Source organism: Indicator indicator, chromosome 27 (genome assembly GCF_027791375.1).
Source record: "Indicator indicator isolate 239-I01 chromosome 27, UM_Iind_1.1, whole genome shotgun sequence".
In the NCBI taxonomy this organism is placed as follows: Eukaryota; Metazoa; Chordata; class Aves; order Piciformes; family Indicatoridae; genus Indicator; species Indicator indicator.
Genome location: NC_072036.1, coordinates 571,115 through 594,976, shown reverse-complemented (window position 1 = coordinate 594,976; position 23,862 = coordinate 571,115). Strand labels below are relative to the sequence as shown.

The following is a 23,862-nucleotide window of genomic DNA, read 5'->3' as shown; positions in this document are numbered from 1 at the left end:
TCACCACCCTCACTCTAAAGAATTTCCTTCTAATCTCCAGTCTCAATCTCCCTTCTTCCAGCTCAAAGCCATTGTCCCTCATCCTGTCACTCCCAGCCCTTGTCAAAAGTCCCTCCCCAGCTCTCCTGTAGCCCCTTCAGGTACTGGAAGGTTGCTCTAAGGTCTCCCTGGAGCCTTCTACAGGCTGAAAAGCCCCAACTCTCCCGTAGCCCCTTCAGGTACTGGAAGGTTGCTCTAAGGTCTCCCTGGAGCCTTCTACAGGCTGAACAGCCCCAACTCTCCCAGCCTGTCCCCATAGGGGAGGTTCTCCAGCCTTCTGGTCATTAAATTACATATATATACACACATACATATATAAAATTCCCACCCCCCCCCACCCCCCCCGACTAAACATTAAGAAGTAAGAATCAGGATTTTGTGGTGCCTAACTGAGATTTTTCAGTGTAAACCCAAGCTTTGAGCAGATGCCAGTGGTGCACCTCTCGCTTCCATCATCTGAAATTTTCCTTAGCCCTTCTTCATTAATGTCAGTTTGATTTTGCTTGGGAGTTTGAAAGTCTTTGCTTGCCAAAACCTGACAGCTTTCAGGGGAAAGAGCCCTCTTCATAGTTTGTTTTCCAGCTTTTACTTTATTGGTGGCTTCTTCTTTTGTCTCCACTGCAGAGCCTCCTCGGCCGATCGCTCCCCCGCAGCTGCTGGGTGTGGGGCCGACCTACCTGCTCATTCAGCTCAACGCCAACTCCATCATTGGGGATGGGCCTATTATCCTGAAAGAAGTGGAGTACAGAATGACCTCTGGCACCTGGACTGAAACCCATGCTGTCAATGCACCCACCTACAAGCTCTGGCACCTGGACCCTGACACCGAATACGAGATTCGAGTCCTGCTGACCAGACCAGGTGAAGGTGGGACTGGGCAGCCAGGACCTCCGCTCATCACCAGGACCAAATGTGCTGGTGAGTGCTGCTTTGGAAAAGCAATCAAACTGAATAACTGATGCAATGATTTATTGACAGCTGGCTGAGCATCAGCCAGCAGTGTGCCCAGGTGGCCAAGGCGGCCACCAGCATCCTGCCCTGGATCAGGAATAGTGTGACCAGCAGGACCAGGGAAGTGATTGTCCCCCTGTGCTCAGCATTGATGAGGCCACACTTGAGCACTGTAGTTCAGGTTTGGGGCTCTGTCTACAAGAAGAATATGGAGATGCTGGCGTGTGTCCAGGAAAGGGCAACCAAGCTGGTGAAGGTTCTGGAGAACAGGGCTGGTGAGGAGCAGCTGAGAAAACTGGAGTTGTTTAGTGTGGAGAAGAGGAGGCCGAGGACAGACCTCACTGCTCTCTACAGCTCCCTGAAAGGAGGTTGCAGTGAGGTGGGGGTTGGTATCATCTGCCGTGTAACAAATGATAGGACAAGAGGAAATGGACTCAAGTTGCATCAGGAGAGGTTTAGATTGGACATTAGAAAGGTTCTGAAAGACTGCCACAGGCTGCCCAGGGAGGTGGCTGAATCCCCATCCCTGGAGGTGTTTCAGAGAAGCAGAGATGTGGTGCTGAGGGACACGGCTTATCACCAGCCTTGGCAGAGTTAGGGAATGGTTGCACTCCATGATCTTGAAGATCTTTTCCAACCAAAATGTTTCTGTGATTCTGTTCTATGATGTAATTGGTTAATGAGCTTGTTGACTCTAATTAACTTGTGACAGAACTTCAGGGTCCTCTTGACACTCAGAGGACCCCCAAGTTTCTGGGCCGATAAAGGTTCGCTGTGCTCCTTGCTGTGCCTGTTTGCTGTCTAGGTTGCTGTTTGCTAACTCTGGGAGGGTGGGTTGGGAGACAGGATGTTAGAAAGCTGAGAAAACATTTTGCTTCACCTCAGGCAGGAAGGGAGACCTCCTCATTTCAGGAAAGGCCAAGCCACCTGTTTTTCCTCCTTCTTATTTTCACTTGCATTTTAAGCAAGATTGCACATAAAGAAACTTGCACAGGAAAAGAAAAAGAATCTGTTGGAGAAACAGAGTTTTGCAAACAGTGTGGTGGAGTTTGACTTTTACCAACAGATCTGCATGTCCTGCCACAACCTCCAAGAACTAAACCACAATTCCTTAATTCTCTAATTCCTAAGACACAGTTTCAAGTATGGGTCTAGGGAGTTTCTTCTGCTTTTTATCTTCAACTACCAAAGTCCTGTGCTGCTGAACCCTGCAGTCTGCTTCTGGTTTTTCAGAGTGCCCCTATGTGGCCAGCAGCAAGATGATTAAGCTCTGCCAATTTGTGGTTTCTGCTGATCCTTCTAAAGCTACTTCAAGTTATTTTAATCTCAGCTTTGCTAAGAGAGGAGGGAAGTTGCTGCAAGGTGTTGGAACTAGGTGGTCTTTAGGGTTCCTTCCAAACCAAACCATTCTGTGATTCTGTGAAGCTCAAGCTGAAGATGTGAAAAATGAATTGCACAGGGAGGCTGTGGCTGCTCCTTCCCTCCAGGTTGTGATCTTATGGTGATCTAGTACTCTATCCAGTTTTGGGCTCCCCAATTCAAGAGAGGCAGGGAACTACTGGAGAGAGTCCATGGAGGCTATGAGGATGATGAAGGGACTGGAACATGTGTCTTGTGAAGAAAGACCTGGGGCTGTTTGGTCTTGAGAGGAGAAGCCTGAGAGGGAATCTTGTTTGATGTCTATAAATATCTGAGGGGTGGGTATCAAGAAGGGTCCAGGCTCTTCTCAGTGGTGTCCTGTGATAGAATTGAGGGGCAATGGATACAAACTGGAACCCAGTAAGTTCTTTTCTTGCTTTGAACAACAAAGAGTTGGGTGTGAGGGATGTCAGAAGCATCTTCTCACCAAGTGACACCTTTCACTCTGCTGTTGAAGCATGCCTCAAGGCTCAGCATGACTGACATGATGGATACAAAATGGAAATCAGGAGGTTCCACCACAACATGAGGAGAACCAATTTTACTGTGAGGGTACTGGAGGCCTGGAGCAGGCTGCCCAGAGAGGTTGTGGAGTCTCCTTCTCTGGAGGCTTTCCAGACCCACCTGGCTGTGTTCCTGTGTGAGCTGCCCTAGGTGATCCTGCTTTGGCACAGGGGTTGGGCTCAATCTTCAGAGGTCCTTTCCAACCCCTACCATTCTGTGATTCTGGTTATAATTTAATCTGACTTTCTCATGAAGCAGAGTGTGTGCATCACTGAGAGTCCAGCTGTGCAGAGCTAAGGAGAGTTGGTTGTTTGTACTGAATTTGGGCATCATTCTCAAAATGAAGCTTCTGTTTGGAAAAGCCTCAGCTGAGACTAATACCAAATCCTTGAATCACAGAATTGTTTCCACTGGAAAAGATCTTTAAGAGCATCAAGTCCAACAGGATCCTTCTCCTAGCACTTGAAAAAATATAATTTAATTTACCCATGTTGTGACAGACTAAAGCTTTTTAATGGGAAAGGAGAAGAAAGGAAGTCATAGAATCGTAGAAGGAAGTCCTGATTTATGTTCTTAGAGTGTGTTATTATTTAGTGGTATTGTGGTGGTGAGTTTATTTTTAATTTGTTTTTAACTTAACTCTCACATGGAAGGCATCAAAATTTAGTCTGACTTGAGACACGTTTTCCACTCCATTTAATCTGCTGTGAAATGAAGCCGAGCAAGAGGGGGTGTGTGTGTGTGTGAAACTTCAAAAGAAAAATCTCAACTTCCCTGGCAGTATTATTTTAATAATAATAAAATTCAGGTTTGTTTACCTTGCAGTAACATTGGCTCTTCCTATCCCATGAAAGCAAAGGCAAATAAATGTTGCTGTTAACCAGTTCCAATCAGAAGAAGGTGAGTGAGGGAGGCTTTGTGGAGGCTGGGGGATTGTGCCCAGCATGGGGGACGAGTCAGGGATGACAGCAGGTTTGAGGTGCAGGTCTCTCTGCTCCCTCCTCAGCTGTCTGTAAAATGCAGACAGCCCTTCCTTTCCTGCAGCATTCCCCAGGGCTTGTGTGTGAGAACTGCAAGCCTGACTCAATATGAATTTATTTTATTTTTTCTTTTTTCTCCAATTTTGCTTTTAAAAGCCAAACTGTGAAGACAAAAAATTAGTCCTTCTCAAAGAGAAGATTTATAAGCAAAGGTGAAGGTAATGATGGAGCTACTCTCCCTGCAGTGCCTGCTGCTGCTGTAGGAGTGACTGGCAGGTGATTTGCTGTGCTGTATGAGGTGACATCTTTGCAGCAGTTTCTTCTTCCTGGAGATTCTTCAATTATTCTTAATTCTTGTTTCTGACAAGATCACTTATTTTTCAGACAGATGCTCTCTTTCCTGTCGGTGTTCTTCGTCAGTTTTGTCTTTCCCTAAGTTCTGTACACATTAGTTCTGATTCTGAAACAAATAATAATTGATTAACTGCTCGGTGTCAGCTGGAGTGGTGGGAAATAAATGAATTTGCAGGGTGAAGTTTGACTGCTCTCTGTATGGATTCAAAAGCACACATTAGTGAATGCTGAGCTGTTGGCTTCTGAGTGTTTGCATTCCAGGTAGCAGCAAACCCAAACTGACTGACACATCAATAAGAATAGGTGAGCATCCTGCTGGCTGATTATTTAATATCTTAGCAAGCATTGGCACTGTTTTGAAATGAAGATTGGAAATGATTGTTTCCATCATTCATTCAGTATTCATCATTTCATGGCTTTTCTTAATAACACCTTATTGATCAGTTGGGCTGTGCTCTGCTGGTTATGCAGACCATTGCTGAAGGGTTTGAGGGATGACTGGACTTGCCTTGGTATCAGCAGAGGTGATTTGGCCACTCTGCTCTGGTGAGACTTCACCTGGAGTACTGTGTCCAGCTGTGGGACCCCAAACACAAGACAGGCATGGACCTGTTGGAGTGGGTCTAGAGGAGGGACACAAGGATGGTCAGAGAGCTAGAGCAGCTCACTTACGGGGACTGGCTAAGAGAGTTGGTGTTGCTGAGCCTGGAGAAGAGAAGGCTCCAGGGAGACCTTTGAGCTGCATTTCAGTACTGGAGGGGACCTACAGGAAGGCTGGGGAGGGACTGTTTAGAAGGGCCTGTGGTGATAGGATGAGGACTAATGGTTTGAAACTGGAGCTGGGGAGATTTAGGTTGGACATCAGGAGGAAGCTCTTCACTGTGAGGGTGGTGAAATACTGGAACAGGTTGCTCAGGGATGTGGTTGAGGCTCCATCTCTGGGGACATTCAAGGTCAACCTTAATGTGGCCCTGGGCAGCCTGATCTAGTTGGAGGTATCACAGTCTCACAGTATATCAGAGGTTGGAAGGAACCTCAAGAGATCATCAGGTCCAAGCCCCCTGCCAGAGCAGCATCACTTAGGGTAGTCTGCACAGGAATGCATCCAGGTGGGGTTTGAAAGTCTCCAGAGAAGGAGACTCCACAACCCCCCTGGGCAGCCTGCTCCAGGGCTCTGTCACCCTCACTGTAAAGAAGTTTCTCCTCATGTTGAGCTGAAATCTTCTATGTTCAAGTTTGAACCCATTGTTGCTTGGCTTATCACTGTGTCCCTGCTGACTGCAGGGGGATTGGACAAGATGACTTTTGAGGGTCCCTTCCAACCTGATGCTTTCTATGATTCTCTGATTAGCTATTTAGATAATTTTCCATCTTCCTCATAGCAAAACTGGTGTCTGGTGACTCATTTAGTAAATGTTTCCACTAATGATAAACGAAAGTGTTTCCTAATGAAGAGATAATTCTTCCACTAGTTAAAAGTCCTCAGATGGAGTTGTTCTGTGTCCAACATTTCCCAGGTAGTCTGGCTGAGTGATGACGTTTTGCTGGAACACTTGAGTGATGTGGTATGAGGAGAGCAGGCTGACCCTGAGCCAGCAGTGTGACTTTGTGGCCAAAAAGGCAAATTGCATTCTGGACTGCATCAAGAAGAGTGTGGCCTGCAGGTCAAGGGAGATTGTCCACTCTGCCCTGCCACATCTGGAGTATTGTGTCCAGTTCTGGGTTCCTCAGTTGAAGAAGGTCAGGGAACTGCTTGAGAGTGTACAGCAAAGGGCTACAAGGAAGATGAGGGGACTGGAACATCTCTCGTAGGAGGACTGAAAGAATTTGGCCTTTTTAGTCTAGAAAAGTGCAGACTGAGAGGGATCTCCTCAATGCTGGGTGTCAGGAGGATGGCACCAGGCTTTTTTTCATTGGTGCCCAGTGACAGGACAAGGGATAATGGGCACAAACTTGAACATAAGAACTTCCATCTAAACTTGAGGCTGAACTTCTTTAATTTAAGGGTGACAGAGCCCTGAACCAAGCTGCCTAATGGTCAATCATTCATAGAATCATAGAATGGTCTGAGTTGGAAGGGACCTCCAAAGGTCATCCAGTCCAACCCCCTCTGCAGTCAGCAGGGCATCCTCCACTAGACCAGGTTGCTCAGAGCCCTGTCGAACCTGACCTTGAATATCTCCAGGGATGGGGCCTCAACTACCTCCCTGGGCAATCTCTTCCTGTGTTCCACCACGCTTATGATGAAGAACTTGTTCCTAACATCCAAACAGCTTTAAGGGTGATGGAGCACTGGAGCAGGCTGCCCAGAGGGGTGGCGGAGTCTCCATCTCTGGAGACATTCAAAACCTGCCTGGTCATGTTCCTATGTGACCTCTGTAGGTGACCCTGCTTTGGCAGGGGGGATTGGACTCAATGATCTCCATAGATCACTTCCAGCCCCTCCCATGCTGTGATTCTGAGGTCAGTCTGTGGCTAAAGGTAGTGTTGAGCAGTCAAATCTGTGAGACTGCTGACTGGTTTTAAGTGACTGAAGTAGGATTAAGGCATGTGAAGCAAAACATAATTTCCTGACATTGGCCTCCAGGTTTCTGTTTTGTATTTCCATTTCTAAGCACAGCTGAAGTTGGTGCTGGGCAGTGGTGTGTTTCCTGCTGCCTGTCTGTTTAGGCATGAATAATTTCAAGCTGCTGGTGCTGAAGGCTCTCCTTCCTACCCATCAATCCTCACAGGGCACCTGGGCTTTATTTCAGTTTGATTGCACCTCTTGCTTGGTGTCACTGCTCCAATTATTTGCCTCTCAAGCATTTAAAATGGAACTGGAAGGCAGAGGATAGCATTTTAGTCAGAAGTATCCTTCAAGCTGTTTTCTGGGGCTTTGGGGTGTGTTTTCCTGAGTGTCCTCTGAGTCGTGGTTGCCTTTCCTTGCAGAGGGGATCCAGAATGTGTTCAGCTGATGTTTTCCACTTAGCCTGCTTTATCAACTGGAAGTTAGAAGTTATTATCTTCTCTTACATTAGCTTATGCTTCTGAGTAACAGCTCACAGCTCAGTTTTATGATTAACTGATATTTTAGTGGCAGGGGAGGTCGATAGTTCAGTCTGTCCAGAGCTTAATGTATATAGACAGTGGCATTGCTCACTCCTGCTTTGCTGAAGCTCAGTGCAGCAGTGTGATTTTTTTTTTCAGTAAAACATGAATTGTAGAGCAGTTGGAGACGTAGTCATGCCTGTTTTCAGGGCTTTTCTTTCCAAATGACTTGATATGAGCAGAGGCTGAGGGAGCTGGGGGTGTTTAGCCTGGAGAAGAGGAGGCTCAGGGGTGACCTCATTGCTGTCTACAACTACCTGAAGGGAGGCTGTAGCCAGGTAGGGGTTGGTCTCTTCTCCCAGGCAACCAGCAGCAGAATGAGGGGACACAGTCTCAAGTTGTGCCAGGGGAGGTATGGGCTGGATGTTAGGAGGAAGTTCTTCACAGAGAGATTGCCCATTGGGATGTGCTGCCCAGGGAGGTGGTGGAGTCACTGTCCCTGGAGATGTTCAAGAGAAGCCTGAATGAGGCACTTAGTGCCATGGTCTGGTTGATTGGATAGGAGTAGATGATAGGTTGGACTGGATGATCTTGGAGGTCTCTTCCAACCTGGTTGATTCTATGATACTATGATTTTGTTGTTAAAATACTGCCTGTATTACTTGGTAATTTGATTGTACAGATGATGTGATATGTTGTATTATTTGAGAAGATGGTATGGGTTTAAGAACTCAGATGTCCTAACCAGAGAGTACAGTCTCCAGGGACTAGATGGCCCAGGGAGGTGGACACTGGAAAAATGTAATCTTTGTTATTTCATTCCCATCAGCCTGCATCTCCATTCCCTATATAACCTGGCTGAATCAGTGTTAACAGTTTGAAGGGGGAACTTTAGCCTAGTCCCTGACTGCAAAGACTGAAAGTAAATTACCACTGGATGCAAGAGGAAAATAATGTTATGGTCTATAGAATTCATTGGATTGCTGATGGGGCATAGAGCAGAGGCATAAACAGTTCTTGCTCTCTTTTCTCTCTCCTGTCACTTCTGCTTGCAACTTTCCTCTCTATCTCTTCTTGTGGCCTTGCTAGGGGTATCTCTCTTTTTAACTACTGTGTGAGGTAAGGAGAAGGAGAGAGGGAGTGGGGGGAGGAGGTGAATGAATCCCCTGGATCCATCCAGGGGGGTCTGAGGAGTTTCTGTGTTGTTTATGAATTGTAACTATATCTCTGTTGTACATATATTGTATATTTTGGACATACTATAGAATCATAGAATCATAGACTCAGTCAGGGTTGGAAGGGACCACAAGGATCATCTAGTTTTCCAAGCCCCCTGCCAAAGCAGCTGTTTTAATATTTCAAACAGAATCATTATATCCAGAGAAGGGCAACAAAGCTGGGGAAGGGTCTGGAGAGCAGGGCTGGGGAGGAGCAGCTGAGGGAACTGAGGGTGTTTAGTGTGGAGAAGAGGAGGCTGAGAGGAGACCTCATTGCTCTCTACAGCTCCCTGAAAGGAGGCTGCAGTGAGGTCAGAATTGGTTTCTTCTCCTTATTATCAGGTGATAGAAGGAGAGGAAATGGCCTGGAATTGTGCCATGGGAGGTTTAGGTTGAAGATTGGTAAAAGTCTTTGCTGCAAGAGTGGTCAGGGATTGGAACAGGTGGCCCAGGTGGAGTCTCCATCCCTAGAGGTGTTCAAGAAACCTGTGGCCATGGCACTTGGGGACGTGGTTTAATGGCTGTGGTGGTATTGGGTTGATGGTTGGACTCAATGATCTTTTCCAACCTAAACAATTCTATGATTATCTTTTCCCTCCTGCACATAGATGTTATTAGAGATGTGCAGTGCAAGCTTCAAGAGGAGAGGAAGCATATTCTGAGCTCTTAAACTACCTGTTTTTGTCACTTGTGGTTCTGTTGCTTACAAGTTGAACGCTCTTTTTTTTTGAAAGAACTAGAGATGAACAACTTGAAACTGAATTAATGTGATACTTTAAAAACTTGTTTTCCATTTGTCAGTGTAGAAGGGCCCACATTGCACCAATATTTCTAAGTGACTGATCTTACAAATGTGGTTGGCACTTGTGACTGTTTCTGGGCTTTTGGCCAGGTAGTAATGGGAAACGTTTAAGATCTCACTATCAGATACCAAATGCACCAGTCTCTTGTTCCATATAGGTTTACCAGTTGGCTGTGATATTGAAAAAGAAAAAAAGGTGGTTGAACAATGGAGAAAGTCTGGACTAAGGCACTTCATCATGCTCTCTTTCTGATTGAATACCAGGATTGTTTTTGAGAGAGCATCCTGTAGCAGAGCAATCTGATTCGGACCACAGGCTGGCACAGGCTTCCATCCTCTGCTTATTGTGCTGCTTGCCACTGCTGAGGTAGCCATAGCACATATGGAATCCTAATGATGCTGATATCCATAAGAAAGGGCTGTGGCACAGCTGGGTTACCTACCAGAAGAGCAGGCAGGCTGCCTGGCCGACCTCTTGTCAGATGGTATATATTGAACGCAGTGTCCTCTCTTTCAAAGCAGTGCAGTGCTGATGACTCAGTCGAATTGGCAGGAAACTGCAAGTTCAGACATTGACCTCCCCTAAATCATGTTTCAGCTTTTTTTGTTTGCTATATTCAGCCTTGCACAGTATCTTTTCTTTTTTCTTTTTTTTTTCCCCCCTTCCTTTTTGGTATTTGCAGCTGCAGGCTCCCTCTGCACTCATGGAAACTTTCCTCCTGCAGCATTGCTGGTGCTGTGTTACACAAGGAGATGTGGGAGTCCTGGGTTCTCCTCTGCTTCATCTTTGGGATAAGCTTTGTTCATGGCTTGTTCAAAGCTGGGGGCAGTGGCTGGAACCTGGTCAGGCCACATGGACATGCAGTGAGACCTGGGCAGGATGGAACGCTGGGGAAAGTGGAACCTCATGGGCTTCAACAAGAACAAGTGTAGAGTCTTGCACCTGGGGGAGGAACAACCCCTGCACCAGTACAGGTTAGTGTTGACCTGATGGAAAGCAGCTCCATGGAGCAGGATCTTGGAGTCTGGTGTTATCCATGTGACAGCAATGTGCCCTTGTGGCCAAGAAGGCAAATGGTCTCCCAGGGTGCATAAGAAGACTGTGGCAAGCAGGTGAAGGGAGGTTCTCCTCCCCTTTTAATCTGCTGTGGTGAAACCACATCTAGACTATTGTGTCCAGTTCTGGGCTCCCAAGTTCAGGAGGGACAAGGAGCTGCTGGAGAAAGCCCAAGGTGGCTAAGACGATGGTAAAGACACTGGAACATCTGTCTAATGAGGAAAGGCTGAGAGACCTGGGGCTGTTTAGCCTGGAGAAGGCTGAGAGGAGATCTTATTAATGTTTAGAAATATCTGAAGGGTGGGTGTTGAGAAGAAGGGACCAAGCTCTTTTCAGTGGTGTCTTCTGATAGGAAAAGGGGCAATGGACACAAACTGGAACCCAGGAAGTTCCACCTGAAGATGAGGAGGGGACAAACGTCTTTACTCTGAGGGTGCTGGAGACCTGCAGCGGGCTGCCCAGAGAGGTTGTGGAGTCTCCTCTGGAGACTTTCAAAACCCACCTGGATGTGTTCCTGTGTGACCTGCCCTAGGTGACCCTGCTCTGGAAGGGGGATTGGACTTGATGATCTCTAGAGGTCCCTTCAAACCTCTACCACGCTGTGATTCTTTGTTGTATAGTGCAGTAAATCACACTGATGCTCTTCACTTAAGGTTTGAGTAGGAGCTGTAGGCAGGTGAGCATGTTGAAGGAAGTCTTTCGTTTGAAGTTAGTGCCTCTGTCCTTCTGGTGAAGGACACAAGGTTAGGATACCACTTCAGCAGTGTGACAGAGGGTGGGGGAGGAAAAGTCGCTGATGCCAACCCCACCAGAGCTCCTCTGTCTTGTAAGCAATTCCTCCATCTCCTGTCTCAGCTCGGCTTCTTCGACTGCTTTTTCCCAGCAGATCTCCAAGACCATCCTGATTTATCCGAGGTGCCTGTAGGAAGTCCATATATCACAGTTCCATGAGGAGCATTCTCTGTGCCAGAAAAATGCACTGCAGTGTTTTCATCCACAGTGTCCATTCCAGCTGTAAAGGAGAGGACATGGACAATCTTGAAGCACTTCAGATGCTGAGGGTCCACCCAAGCAGGTAACTCAGAGCCTGCTTGGAGCTGCTCCAGAGTTCAGGGACTGATACTAGCAGAGTTTTGGTCTGTGTTCACTCCCAGAGAGCACAACTACAGGTTGAGGGGCAATGGTTTGAAACTAGAACAGATTTAGATTGGACATCAGGAAGAAGTTCTCCCTATGGAGACAGGATGTGAGAGCTGGGACTGCTCAGTGTTGAGAAAAAAAAATTCCAGGGACACCTTAGAGCAGCCTTCCAGTGCCTGAACTGGTACAGGACTTTTTGACAAGGACTTGTGACAGGTCGAGGGGCAGTGGCTTTGAGCTGGAAGTGGGAAGATTTAGACTGGAGATGGGGGGAAAAATCTTTTAGTGAGACACTGGAACAGGTTACCCAGGGAAGTTGTGGCTGCCTCATCCCTGAAGGTGTTTAAGACCAGGCTGGATGAGGCTTTGAGCAACCTGGGCTAGTGGAAGGTGTCCCTGCCCATGGCAGGGGCATTGGAACTGGATGAACCTTAAGGTCCCTTCCAACTCAAGCCCTTCTATGATTCTGTGAGATAATCTTACCCTTTCAGAAGCCTGGAGCTCTTTGTTGAACTGTGACTTCTATTTTTAATTTCACCTAATATAAGGAAATTTTTAGTATGATTCATTTCTGTGCTTGATATTTCAATTTAGTTTGCTTTCACGATGAAGGTCTCTGAACTGTTTGGGAATGCAATATTACTTTTACAGCATTGGAGAATCGGCAGGGACTTAAATAGAAGAAACTTTTCTAGGACTGGCTTTTATTGGACTTTTATCGCTCTATTAAAAATTAAGCAGGGAAAGAAGTTAATAACTCCCTGACAGTTACTCTGGTCTTTGCAGCACTGATGTGAACAGTTCTGGGAGCACACTGATTCGTCACTGCTATCGTGGTGCTATCAGTGGAGTAGGGAGAGAGGGCTGTGAGTGGCGAGAGTGGTGATGTAGAAAGTTGGAAGAGGAAAGGGAAGGAGAGGGATGTTGGTGAGATTTGCCAAATGCATTCATTGTTCTTCACCATGAGGGTGGTGAGAGACTGGCACAGGTTGCCCAGGGAGGTGGTGGAAGCCTCATCCCTGGAGGTTTTTAAGGCCAAGCTGGGTGTGGCTGTGAGCAACCTGCTGTAGTGTGAGGTGTCCTTGCCCATGGCAGGGGGGTTGGGACTGGATGATCCTTGAGGTCCCTTCCAACCCTGACAATTCTGTCATTCTGTGATTCTCTCTGTCTCTCTTGTATGTCTTTCTCTTCCAAAGCCATTGCAGAGAAACACATCATCATTCATGGTAGTGTGAGAGCTGCAGCAGATTAATCATAGAATAGATTCATAGAATCATTAAGTTTGGAAAAGATCTTCAAGATCATTCAGTCCAGCTGTCAACCCAGCACCACCATGGCCACTAAACCATACCCGAAAGTGCCAGGGCCACACCTTTCTTGAACACCTCCAGGGATGGTGACTCCACCACCTCCCTGGGCAGCCTGTTCCAATCCCTGACCACTCTTGCAGCAAAGAAATTTTTCCTGCTCTCCAACCTGAACCTCCCCTGGCACAATTTCAGGCCATTTCCTCTTATCCTATCACCTGATACCAGGGAGAAGAGACCAACCCCCACCTCACTGCAACCTCCTTTCAGGGAGTTGTAGAGAGCAATGAGGTCTTCCCTCAGCCTCCTCTTCTCCACGCTACACAATGTCAGTTCCCTTAGCTGCTCCTCACTGGACCCTTCAGCAGCTTTGATGTCCTTCTCTGGCCACATCTTCCTCAGGTTAGGACAGGCTTCTCCAAAGCCCTGGTTCTTACTGTTATTGATTCTTTGGGACTTCTTCTGCTAGGTAGGTCTTTCATTGAATTCCTTCCTTTACTTATTTCAACTTTGTTTCATTTCAAAACTGAACAGGGGAATTTTGCACCTCCTAATTTGAACCTAGACTGTGCAAGGCAGAGCTGAGTGACTTTGAGAGTCTTCATTTTATTTCTGAGTCAGTCTTCCTGCTGGTGCTGAGAGGAAGGGTGGTTGGACCAGGTGATGCTTTTGTACAGTATGATAATCACAGAATCATAGAATTGTAAGGGTTGGAAGGGACCTCAAGGATCATCCAGTTCCAACCCCCCTGCCATGGGCAGGGACACCTCACTTACATCAGAGCCACATCCAGCCTGGCCCTAAAAACCTCCAGGGATGAGGCTTCCACCACCTCCCTGGGCAACCTGTTCCAGTGTCTCACTACCCTCATGGTGTAAAACTTCTTCCTAACATCCAGTCTGAATCTACCCTCTTCTAGTTTTGTTCTATTCCCCCCTAGTCCTATTGCTACCTGACATCCTAGGTTTCCTCTTGTCCTGTCACTTGTTGCATGTGAGAAGAGACCAAACCCCACCTGGCTCCAGCCTCCTTTCAGGGAGTTGTTAGAAGGCAATAGCTTCCATTAGAACAGTAAGTCAAGGATCATATCAGGCAGCAGCTGATATAAAGTTACACCTCAGGTGATCAATAGGTCTAGGATCCAGAAATAGCTTGTAAGGGCTGTCAGTGTTCTGGGGATTAAAAGAAAAAAGATCTGGAGCAGTCCCAGAAAGATCCAGATGACTTGAGTAGAAGCATTAAAAATGCTGGTATGAAGGATCAGGATCACCCAATTAATTAAAATCTTATCATCTTGACTTTAATTCTAAACAGAATTATGGAACAGCCAATACAGGGCTTGATTAATTAAGAATTAAGCAAGTAATGTAATTAGAGACAGTCAACAGGTTTATGGAATACTGATCTTGTCAGAATAACTTCATTTTTGAAAATTAGATTACATATTTGGTTAATAAAGGCAAAATTGTTCTTCTCTAATGCAGATAATTTGATAGAAAACATTTTGATTAAGAAAGCAGAGTAAAAGCATCTCGAATGGAGAAGAACTGACTGGTGTATCCAAAACTGTTTGCATGGAGTAATTGAATAAACATCTCTGTTTGGCTCCTATCAGCAACACTTCCATGAAATTTAGAAAGAAAATGGAACTAGGAGAAGGCTGGCAAATTGCAGAGGATTGGGGTAGTGACCAGCAGGACAGGGAGGGGATTCTGCCTCTCTGCTCTGCTCTGCTCTGCTCTGCTCAGATCCCACCTGCAGCACTGCCTCCAGTTCTGGTGCCCCCAGCACAAGAAGGACCTGGAACTGAGGAGATGATCAGAGGGCTGGAGCACATCTCCTCTGAAGACAGGCTGAGAGAGTTGAGGCTGTTCAGGCTGGGGAAGAGAAAGCTCCAGGGCAACCTTAGGGCAGCTTTCCAGTACCTGAAGGGGCTCCAAGAGAGCTGGGGAGGGGCTTTTGACAAGGGCTGGGAGTGACAGGATGAGGGACAGTGGCTTTGAGCTGGAAGAAGGGAGATTGATATTGGAAATTAGAAGGAAATTCTTTAGAGTGAGGGTGGTGAGACACTGGAACAGATTGCCCAAGGAGGCTGTGGATGTCCCCTTCCTGGAAGTGTTCAAGGCCAGGTTGGATGAGGTCTTGAGCAACCTGGGCTGGTGAGAGGGGCATGGCAGGGGGGTTGGAATTCAGTGATCTTGAAGGTCCCTTTCAGCATAAGCCATTCTATGAATCTATGAAAAAAACACTCCAAAACAGGATTGAGAAGCTAATTTACAATGGTCTGAATTTAGTATCACAGAATGGTGGATATTGGAAGGGATCTCTGGAGAATTGAGTCCAACCTCCCTGGCAGAGCAGGTTCACCTAGAGAAGGTCAGTCAGAAACACATCCAGGCAGGTTTTGAATGTCTCCAGAGATTTCACAACCTCTCTGGGCAGCCTGCTTCAGTGCTCTGCCATCCTTAAATTAAAGAAATTCCTTAAATTGAATTTCCTTAGTGTTGGAGAATGTTTCAAAGCTTTGAACTTGCATATTATACATGGCTCACTAACTTCATTTCCTTCAGGTCCAAGCCCTCTTATCCCAATTTTTCCTGACCCTCCCCAAATCTGGACCTGATGCACAAGATGTTATTGTTGAGAGGATTTGGAGCCCAACTTCAAAGGATTCTGGCAGACATTCAAAATCTGGATACAAAATCTTGTGGGTCAGGTGTGATGAGACCAGAATTGCCTTGTGTGTTGAGGTGATGGCTTCTCCTGGTGTTGATACTGGTTTTCCTTTCTTCCAAATCTCCACCCCCCTGCATCAGGAGCCTACCATGTCATTTGCAGCCTGGTATTTTTCATTTCAGATCACCTTTTCAAGCTATTGCATTTTAACACATGTTGTCTTCCAGGTCATTGATTGCTGAAAGCAATTTCCTTACTCTTGGAAAGGGCAACAAATTTAATTATTGTTCAGATAATTAAACATTTTGGGGTACTGTACTACCATAAGCACACATTTTGCAGTTTATTACCTTTATTTTAGAGAATTATGCTCGATGTGAGGGACTGGTGGAAAAGTATTTGCCAACAGACCTTCTTTTTTTTTGTGTGCAAAATAAACTCTACCAATTAGGCTGAAGTGTCAGAGCAGGAGCACCCCACTGTGAGGACAAAGTGCTGAGCTCAGAGTTTACAACTCAGAGCTGCTTAGGTGGTTGTAAGTAAGTAAACTGGCTCACTTGCACCACATTAGCTTAAAGTAACAACCTTTGAAGACTTGGAGAAAAGGACCTGGGAATTCATCCAGGATGACCACCTGGATGCATCCTCTGCAGACTACCCTGACTGATGCTGCTTTGGTAGGGGAGTTGGACTCAATGACCTCTGGAGGTCCTTCCAACCTCTAATGTGCTGTGATATTGTGACACTGTGACCATGAGGCAGCAATGTGCCCAAGAAGGCCAATGGCATCCTGGGCTGCATCAAGAAGAGTACAGCCAGCAGGTGGAGGGAGGTTGTCCTGCCCTGGTGAGGCCACATCTGGAGTATTGTGTCCAGTTCTGGGCTCTCCAGTTCAAAAAGGACAGGGACTTGCTGCAGAGGGTTAGAGCAAAGGGTTTCAAAGATGCTGAGAGGACAGAAACATCTCTCTGCTGAGGAATGACTGAGAGAATTGGGGATTCTTAACCTGGAAAAGACAAGGCTGAGGGGGATCTCATCAATGCTGATCAATAGCTAAATGGACATTACTGCTCTGCATTCAGCTCTTAGTGTGACCAACATTTCTCTGTGTCTGTCCATGCAGACACACTCTTGGGTGTTCACTTGATACAGCAAGAGGTGGGGCAAGGATTGTGGGATGAATGCAGCAATCATAATGGATAGAAGTTACTGGAAATCACTTTTTTTTTTGGCTGTCTTAGCAACTTTTCTGTTATCCTCTGAATGGCCATAATTAAGGGTCATGTTAGTTGAGCATGTTCCTTTTTTGTGTCTGTGTACCACTTCATCTCTAAGACCTCTTAGGTTGCCATTACCAAGTTTTTGCTGCTCAGCTTAATATTTTTTTGGGACCCAACCATACCATTCTCCAACCCCAGATATTCCTTTCTCTTCAGCTGTGAACCATAATGTAAAAGTTAGAAGCAAAATGGGGATGCTTCTGTCTAAATTAGACAATGGATGAGGGAATGAATAATACAATGTAGATCTTACACAGGTTGGGTGATGTGCTGGGAGAAGGTCTGCAGATTATAGGGTGATGAATATAGCATGAGAACACACAAAAAAAAGAGAGAGGCAAGTAAAAGGTTTGATAGATATGAACAGATAGGACTTGTCTAGCAGGAATTGGAAAAGGTGGTGAATGCATGTCTGAGAGACAGGAACTCTAGAGTGGCTTAGGTTGGAAGGGACCTTAGAGATCATCTACTCCAACCTCCCCACCATGGGCAGGGATGCTTCTCAGCTAGCCCAGGATTCTCAAGGCCTCATCCAGCCTGGCCTTGAACACCTCCAGGGAGAGAGCATCCCCAGCCTCCCTGAGCAAGCTGTTCCAGAGTCTCACCACCCTAGTACTGAAGGAGACAGCAGATGTTTTTCATTGTCACTTTAGTGATGGGCACAGTCAGGGCATGTACCCATAGATCATACAGTGAGGAAAAACATACAAGAATAACATTGTGTAGCAATCAGTAACCATGTATATCCATGATCTGTAGCTCTTACTGTGAATTGTTTAGGTCTGGATTTACCAGTTTTAAATAAAGTCAGTTCACAGACTTTTCGCCTTGTTAATTTGATCTGGTTCCCACCATGGAAGCAGAAGTGCTGCCACTCTTTGATATTGCCCTCACAAAAACATAGACTCATACAATCGTTAGGGTTGGAAGGGACATCAAGGATCATCCAGTTCCAACCCCCATGCCATGGCCAGGGACACCTCATACTGGATCAGGCTGGCCAGAGCCTCATCCAGCCTGGCCTTAAACACTCCAGGGATGGGGCCTCAACCACCTCCCTGGACAATTCATTCCAGGCTCTCACCACTCTCATGGGGAAGAACTTCTTCCTTATGTCCAGTCTGAATCTCCCCACTTCCAGCTTTATTCCATTCCCCCCAGTCCTGTCACTCCCTGACACCCTAAAAAGTCCCTCCCCAGCTTTCTTGTAGACCCCTTCAGATACTGGAAGTCCACAAGAAGGTCTCCTTGGATCCTTCTCTTCTCCAGACTGAATAGTCCCAACTCTCACTGTCCCTGTGTTTAAGAAAGGATTTGCAGGTTTGAGGTAGGGAGTCTGTACAGTGATGCCTGTGATGACTCTAGGTAGTTTGGAAATAGATCTGCTGTGGTCTCCAAAGGGTGAAGCCTCTGCTGGGTTGCTTCAGGGAGCAGGTTCTGTGGATGCTGTGAGCTTTCAGTTCACCCTGAAACTCAGAGCATCACAGAATGGTAGGGGTTGGAAGGGACCTCTGGAGATCTTTGAGTCCAACCCCTCTGCCAAAGCAGGATCACCTAGAGAAGGTCACACAGGAACACACCCAGGCAGGTTTTGGATGTCTCCAGAGATGGCAACTCCACCACCTCTCTGGGCAGCCTGCTCCAGGACTCCATCACCCTTAAAGAAGTTCCTCCTCATGTTTAAGTCTACCTCATGGACAGAATTAAGTTAGAAAATGCAAGAGGCTTCTGTTACACACTTTGGTGTCCTAAAACCAATCACTTGAACACTACATAATCCCTCAGTGGACACACACCTGCCTGTGTGTTTTTCTGGCCTCTGAAGAGCAGCCATCCTGCAGTTTCTAGGGAGGTTCTCAGGTGTGATGGACATGCTTCCAACCACCTGTCTAGACAGTTAACTCAGTCCAGGAAACAGACATGCAGCTGCTGTAATAAAGAAAAGCAACTGAAAAAAAAAAAACCATGTAGTCTTTACAATATGTTTTTTTCAGCCTTGGATTGCAAAAATCTGGTTTTAAATGTCCTGCTATTAGTCTCACCATCCTTCTGTTGGTGTTTCAGCTGATGCCCTCCTCCAGCTGGTGTGGGCTTGTAGTGGGGGTTAAGTGTGGTGTAGCACTGACAGCTCCTGAAGGAGCTCTTGTCTCTGCTGCTGAAGGTCTAGTTTTTTTGAGTGGGGTTTGCTGAGTTGTTTTCTGCACAGAGTAATTGCTGGTGAGAGATAAAAGGATACTCAAAGCAGTGAAGCTTCTGGAATAGAATTCCTCTCAGTAGATGTGATGGCATTTAAAAGAATGTGAAAGTCACTCTGTGTGCTATTTCAGTTTCTTTTGGTTTCAAATCTTAATAATTAATCAATCCCTTTGAATTCAGGCTGGATATTAGGAAGTATTTACTGAAAGGGTTCTCAAATATTGGAATAGTCTGCCCAGGGCAGTAGTGGAGTCACCACCCCTGGAGGTATTTAAGTGCCAGGTGGACCTGGTGCTTAGGGACATGGTTTAGTGGTGAACTGCAGTGCTGAGTTGAAGGCTGGACTGGACAATCTTGAAGGTCTCTTCTAACCAAAGATACTCTGGTTGTGGAGTCTCCTCCTCTGGAGACACTCAAAACCCACCTGGATGCATTCCTGTGTGGACTACCCTGGGTGATCCTGCTTTGGAGGGGTGATTGGACTCAGTGATCTCTGGAGATCCCTTCCAACCTCTAATGTTCTGTGATTCTGTGAATTTAATTATTTCAGTAGCCTCCTTTACGAGGAACAAGAGCATAAAGGAGGACATGAGAACATCTTCCGTACAAGGAGAGACTGAGGGAGCTGAGGGCTCTTTAGCTTAGAGAAGAGGAGCCTGGGAGGTGACCTCATCAATGTTTATAAAGATGTAAAGGATGAGTCCCAGGAGGCTGGAGCCAGGCTCTGCTCGGTGGTGCCCAATGCCAGCACAAGGGGCAGTGGTGGAAGCTGAGGCATAGGAAGTTCCGTGGAAACAGGAGGAAAATTTTTTTCCCTGTGAGGGTGATAGAGCCATGGAACAGGCTGCCCAGGGGGGTTGTGGAGTCTCCCTCTCTGGAGATACTCAAAACCTGCCTGGCTGTGTTCCTGTGTGAACTGGTATAGGTGATGCTGCTCTAGCAGGGGGGTTGGACTGGATGATCTTTCAAGGTCCCTTCCAGCCCCTGAAATTCTATGATTCTGTGATGAGCCTAGGATGGTACAGAGTAAGATTCCATGATGCTGAGGTCCAAGTGTGATTGCAGATGGGTGGTGTTGGAAAGTAGAGCTCTAGCACAGTGGCCAGTCTGTAATGTTTTAATTTCTGCAAGTAAAGTGTAACTTTTCATCCTTGGTAAAGAGAGTGTCTAGCTATTTAGCAAGGGACAATGCATAATGTCATCACTGGAGAGATGTATTGTCAGCTTGGACAGGTGATATTTAAGGAGCCCAGAGAGAGAAATGACCTGGCAGTGTAACAAGACATATCACAAGTGACTGTCTCAGAAAGAATGAGAACAAGACAGACAATTTCCATTACTTCTCAGTGTTAAGGTGCTAACATTATCCCCTAAACAACCACATGCTCCAAGCAATAATCATGCACTGTCTTCTGCTGTACTCATATGAAAGTGGAATTCAATCTCTTTGACACATACGGCTTCAGCTGCTGACTTGTCAAGTTGTTTCCCTGCTGGAGCTCAGCTAATACGTAGTGAGTGGGATTTGTGTACTGACTGGAATGGGGAAATAGCTACCCAGTTTCCTTTGAAGCTGGCTGCACACCTGCCTAGAATCTTCTACAAGCTGGAGGCTTTGTTTCTGGTCACCTGTGATTTCTCATGCGTTAGGAAAGCTGTGACACCTCAAACCATTCTTCAGCCTGGCTCCTCTTTTGGAGGCCCTTCTCCAGTCTGAGCCAGCAGCCTGTAGCTGTGTGCTGATTCCCAGAATAGCTTGCAGAGAGGCAGTCATTCTTTTTCTGCTGTCTTCCCAACAGTGTGTGTGCTTCACAGCAGAATTTCATTTTTCTGTTGTGTTTTTCACTCTTCAGTAGGAACCTGTTTCTGCAATAGCTGATGGAGAGGCTTCTGTATCTTCTGCATCACTCAAGTCCTGCCTTTTGATGACAATATTCACTGTCATTATCATATTCTGCATATTGATTCATAGAATGGTTTGGGTTAGAAGGGACCTTCAAGATCATCTAGTTCCAATGCCCCTGCCATGGGCAGGGACACCTCACACCAGCCCAGGTTGCTCAAAGCCTCATCCAGCCTGATTTTAAACACCTTCAGGGATGAGGCATCCACAACTTCCCTGGGCAACCTGTTCCAGTGTCTCACTACCCTTGCTCTAAAGATTTTTCCCCCAATCTCCAATCTAAATCTTCCCACTTCCAGCTCAAAGCCACTGCCCCTCATCCTGTCACAAGTCCTTGTCAAAAAGTCCCTCCCCAGCTGTCCTGTAGCCCCTTTCAGGTACTGGAAGGCTGCTCTAAGGATGAGTCGTCTGGGCAGCCTGTTCCAGTGTCTCCCCACCCTCACTGTGAAGAATTTCTTCCTAATCTCCAGTCTCAATCTAAACTTGCTTTAATTCTGAACTAAGAGGTGCTGCTGTTGCAACTGTTAGATTTCTGTGTATATGTGAAGTTCTCATCCCTAAAAATGAGGAAACAAAAATAATAAAATCCTTCAGTAGCTGCCGGGGCCATCCTGCAACTTGCTGTTTTTTCTTAACTCAGGGTGGACACTGGAAGAGGCTGCCCAGGGAGGTGATTGAGTCATCATCCCTGGAGGTGTTTAAAAGACATTTGGATGAGGAGCTTAGGGACACAGTCTAAGAGTTGTGTACAGGGAGATGTCAGGTTAGGGCTGGACTCGGAACTTAAGGTCTTTTTCGACCAGGTGATTCTATGATTCTGTGTGCTAAAACACCCCACAACTTGCAGGCTTGCAACTCCTACTGCAAGCTTGGAGTCCAGAAGAAAATGTTTCCTGATGAGAACAGTTTGAGATTTTAATCATCTCCAAAGGGAAGCAGTGGATTCCCCTGTGCTGGTCAGTTTTAAGCCTCAGCTTGCCAGAGTGCTTGGACAGCTTATTTCAACTAGTCTGTTACCTAGAAAGGTTGGACCAGATGGTTCTTGGGGTCCCATCCAACCTGGCATTGTGTGATTTGGTATTTGAAGGGTTTGAAAATGTTGAAGACTTTTATCTTCATCAGATACAAGATTTATATATATAGCTACGTTGTCATGGTTTAGAGCGAGACAGATTTGCTCTTTTACCTCTTCCAAAAGGGGCAAAAGAAAACTGCTCACACAAAGGATTGGATAGGATAGGAAAGTATAAATGGAACTGCTATTCACAACTCTATACAGCAGCACAAAGCATATAAAATCCATAGCCTGGGCTTAACACAGAAGCTTTATACACAGCCAAAGCTTTATACAAACTTTCCTTTGAACCAGGCTAACAAAACCCAAGCTTTCCCTACCAAGCCTCTCTACCCTCTATACCAACACCATTGTGACACAGCACAAAATTCAGCTTGGCAGCTCCAGGCCCCAATTAGGCATTCCAGGCCCAATTGGCAGCACTGCCAAGGGTTACACCAGGTCTCACTCCCCTGCCAAGAGAGATAAGAGCCTGGGTGTCCTTCCCGGGAGGAGAGAGGGAGGGAAAAGGGAAAAAAAAAACTATTTTGCAGCCACATTTATAGGGATGCAGGAATTATGGGAATGAAACACATCTTCTGATCTACCTCCTGGACACTTTGGCCCCTCTGGAGGTCTGCACTTTGTGACTCTTGAAGGCACAGGCACCCACAGTCTCAAACTGCCACTTAGTGTTTAAGACCTGCCTAAATACCTGCCACTGGGTGTTTAAGAAGAGCCTGGATGAGAGACTTAGTGCCATGGTCTGGTTGATTAGTAAGGGTTGGGTGATCAGGTGGACTTGATGATCTTGGAGGTCTCTTCCAACCTGATTGATTGTGTGATTTTGTGATTCTGTGACTATCATTCTCTCTCTCTCTCTCTCTGAAAATCACTACCTTATCTAAGCAGAATAACTTTTCTGCTGCCCAGATATCTATGTATTATGCCTGTGTTTCCATTCTTTTCATTTTAGAGCAGTGGGTCCAGCTTTTCTTTGCTGCAGTGACAAGATCAGCTGGTGACAGACTTTTCCTCCAGCTGTCAGCACTGTGTGCTCTCTGTTTGTGATCCAGTTTGGTTATTTAAAAGCTGTACACAAGGAATACAGGACAAATGCACGCACAGCTGTATTTATTGCCTTTTTTCTTTCAGCCTGTGCTGTCTACCTTAGTTGACATTATGTTTTTATATAGGGATGTTTCCTTGTTGCCTCGAGAATTGTGTGTTTAAACAAAATGCATATGCAGAAAGTAATTTAATTAAGCTTGTTGCTGATATCTCAAAGGTAGCATTTCTTAGCTTGTGAGTACTTCCTTTTGCTCTTTTTTCCCCCTGTAACACAGCTTTTGTGCTTATAACTTGCTATGAACAATGGCAGCAGCCAAGAATATCCTTCAAATTCAAGAGTTTCTGGCAGTTAGCAAAAAAGGAAAATTAATAAAAAATGTGGTTTGATGTTTAAAAGAGAATTATTTGCCTTAAAATGCATAAAACATGCAAACACTTAATCTGCTTGAGTCGCAGATTTGAGAGCATTATGCTGACTGACATTTATGAGCCGAGTTGAAGCATCTGTAGCAGGCTTCCATGCAGTGAACTTCATCTCTCTTTCATAAGCTAAATCCCATCAGAAGATCTACCCTGCCAATTCTGGGAAGGCTACAGAGCTGAGACCCCACTTGGAGTACTGCATCCAGTTCTGGAGCCCCTATTACAAGAGGGATATGGACATGCTGGAAGGTGTCCAGAGAAGGGCCACGAGGATGAGCAGAGGGCTGGAGTTGCTCTGTTATGAGGACAGACTGAGAGAGTTGGGGCTGTTCAGTCTGGAGAGGAGAAGGCTCTGAGGTGACCTTCTTGTGGCCTTCCAGTATCTGAAGGGGGATACAAGAAAGCTGGGGAGGGACTTTTTAGGCTATCAGGCAGTGACAGGACTGGGGGGAAGTGGGG

The 23,862-nt window shown here is 46.2% G+C and overlaps 1 protein-coding gene across 1 annotated transcript in view; it reads left to right on the top strand.

Annotated features, from left to right (window-relative positions):
* PTPRK (protein tyrosine phosphatase receptor type K) overlaps window positions 1-23,862 on the top strand; it is a 426,155-nt gene that overhangs the window by 161,880 nt on the left and 240,413 nt on the right. Inside the window, exon 6 of the mRNA XM_054393013.1 lies at window positions 664-957. Within this exon, the coding sequence (XP_054248988.1) occupies window positions 664-957 (294 nt within the window). The remainder of the gene's footprint in view (window positions 1-663; window positions 958-23,862) is intronic.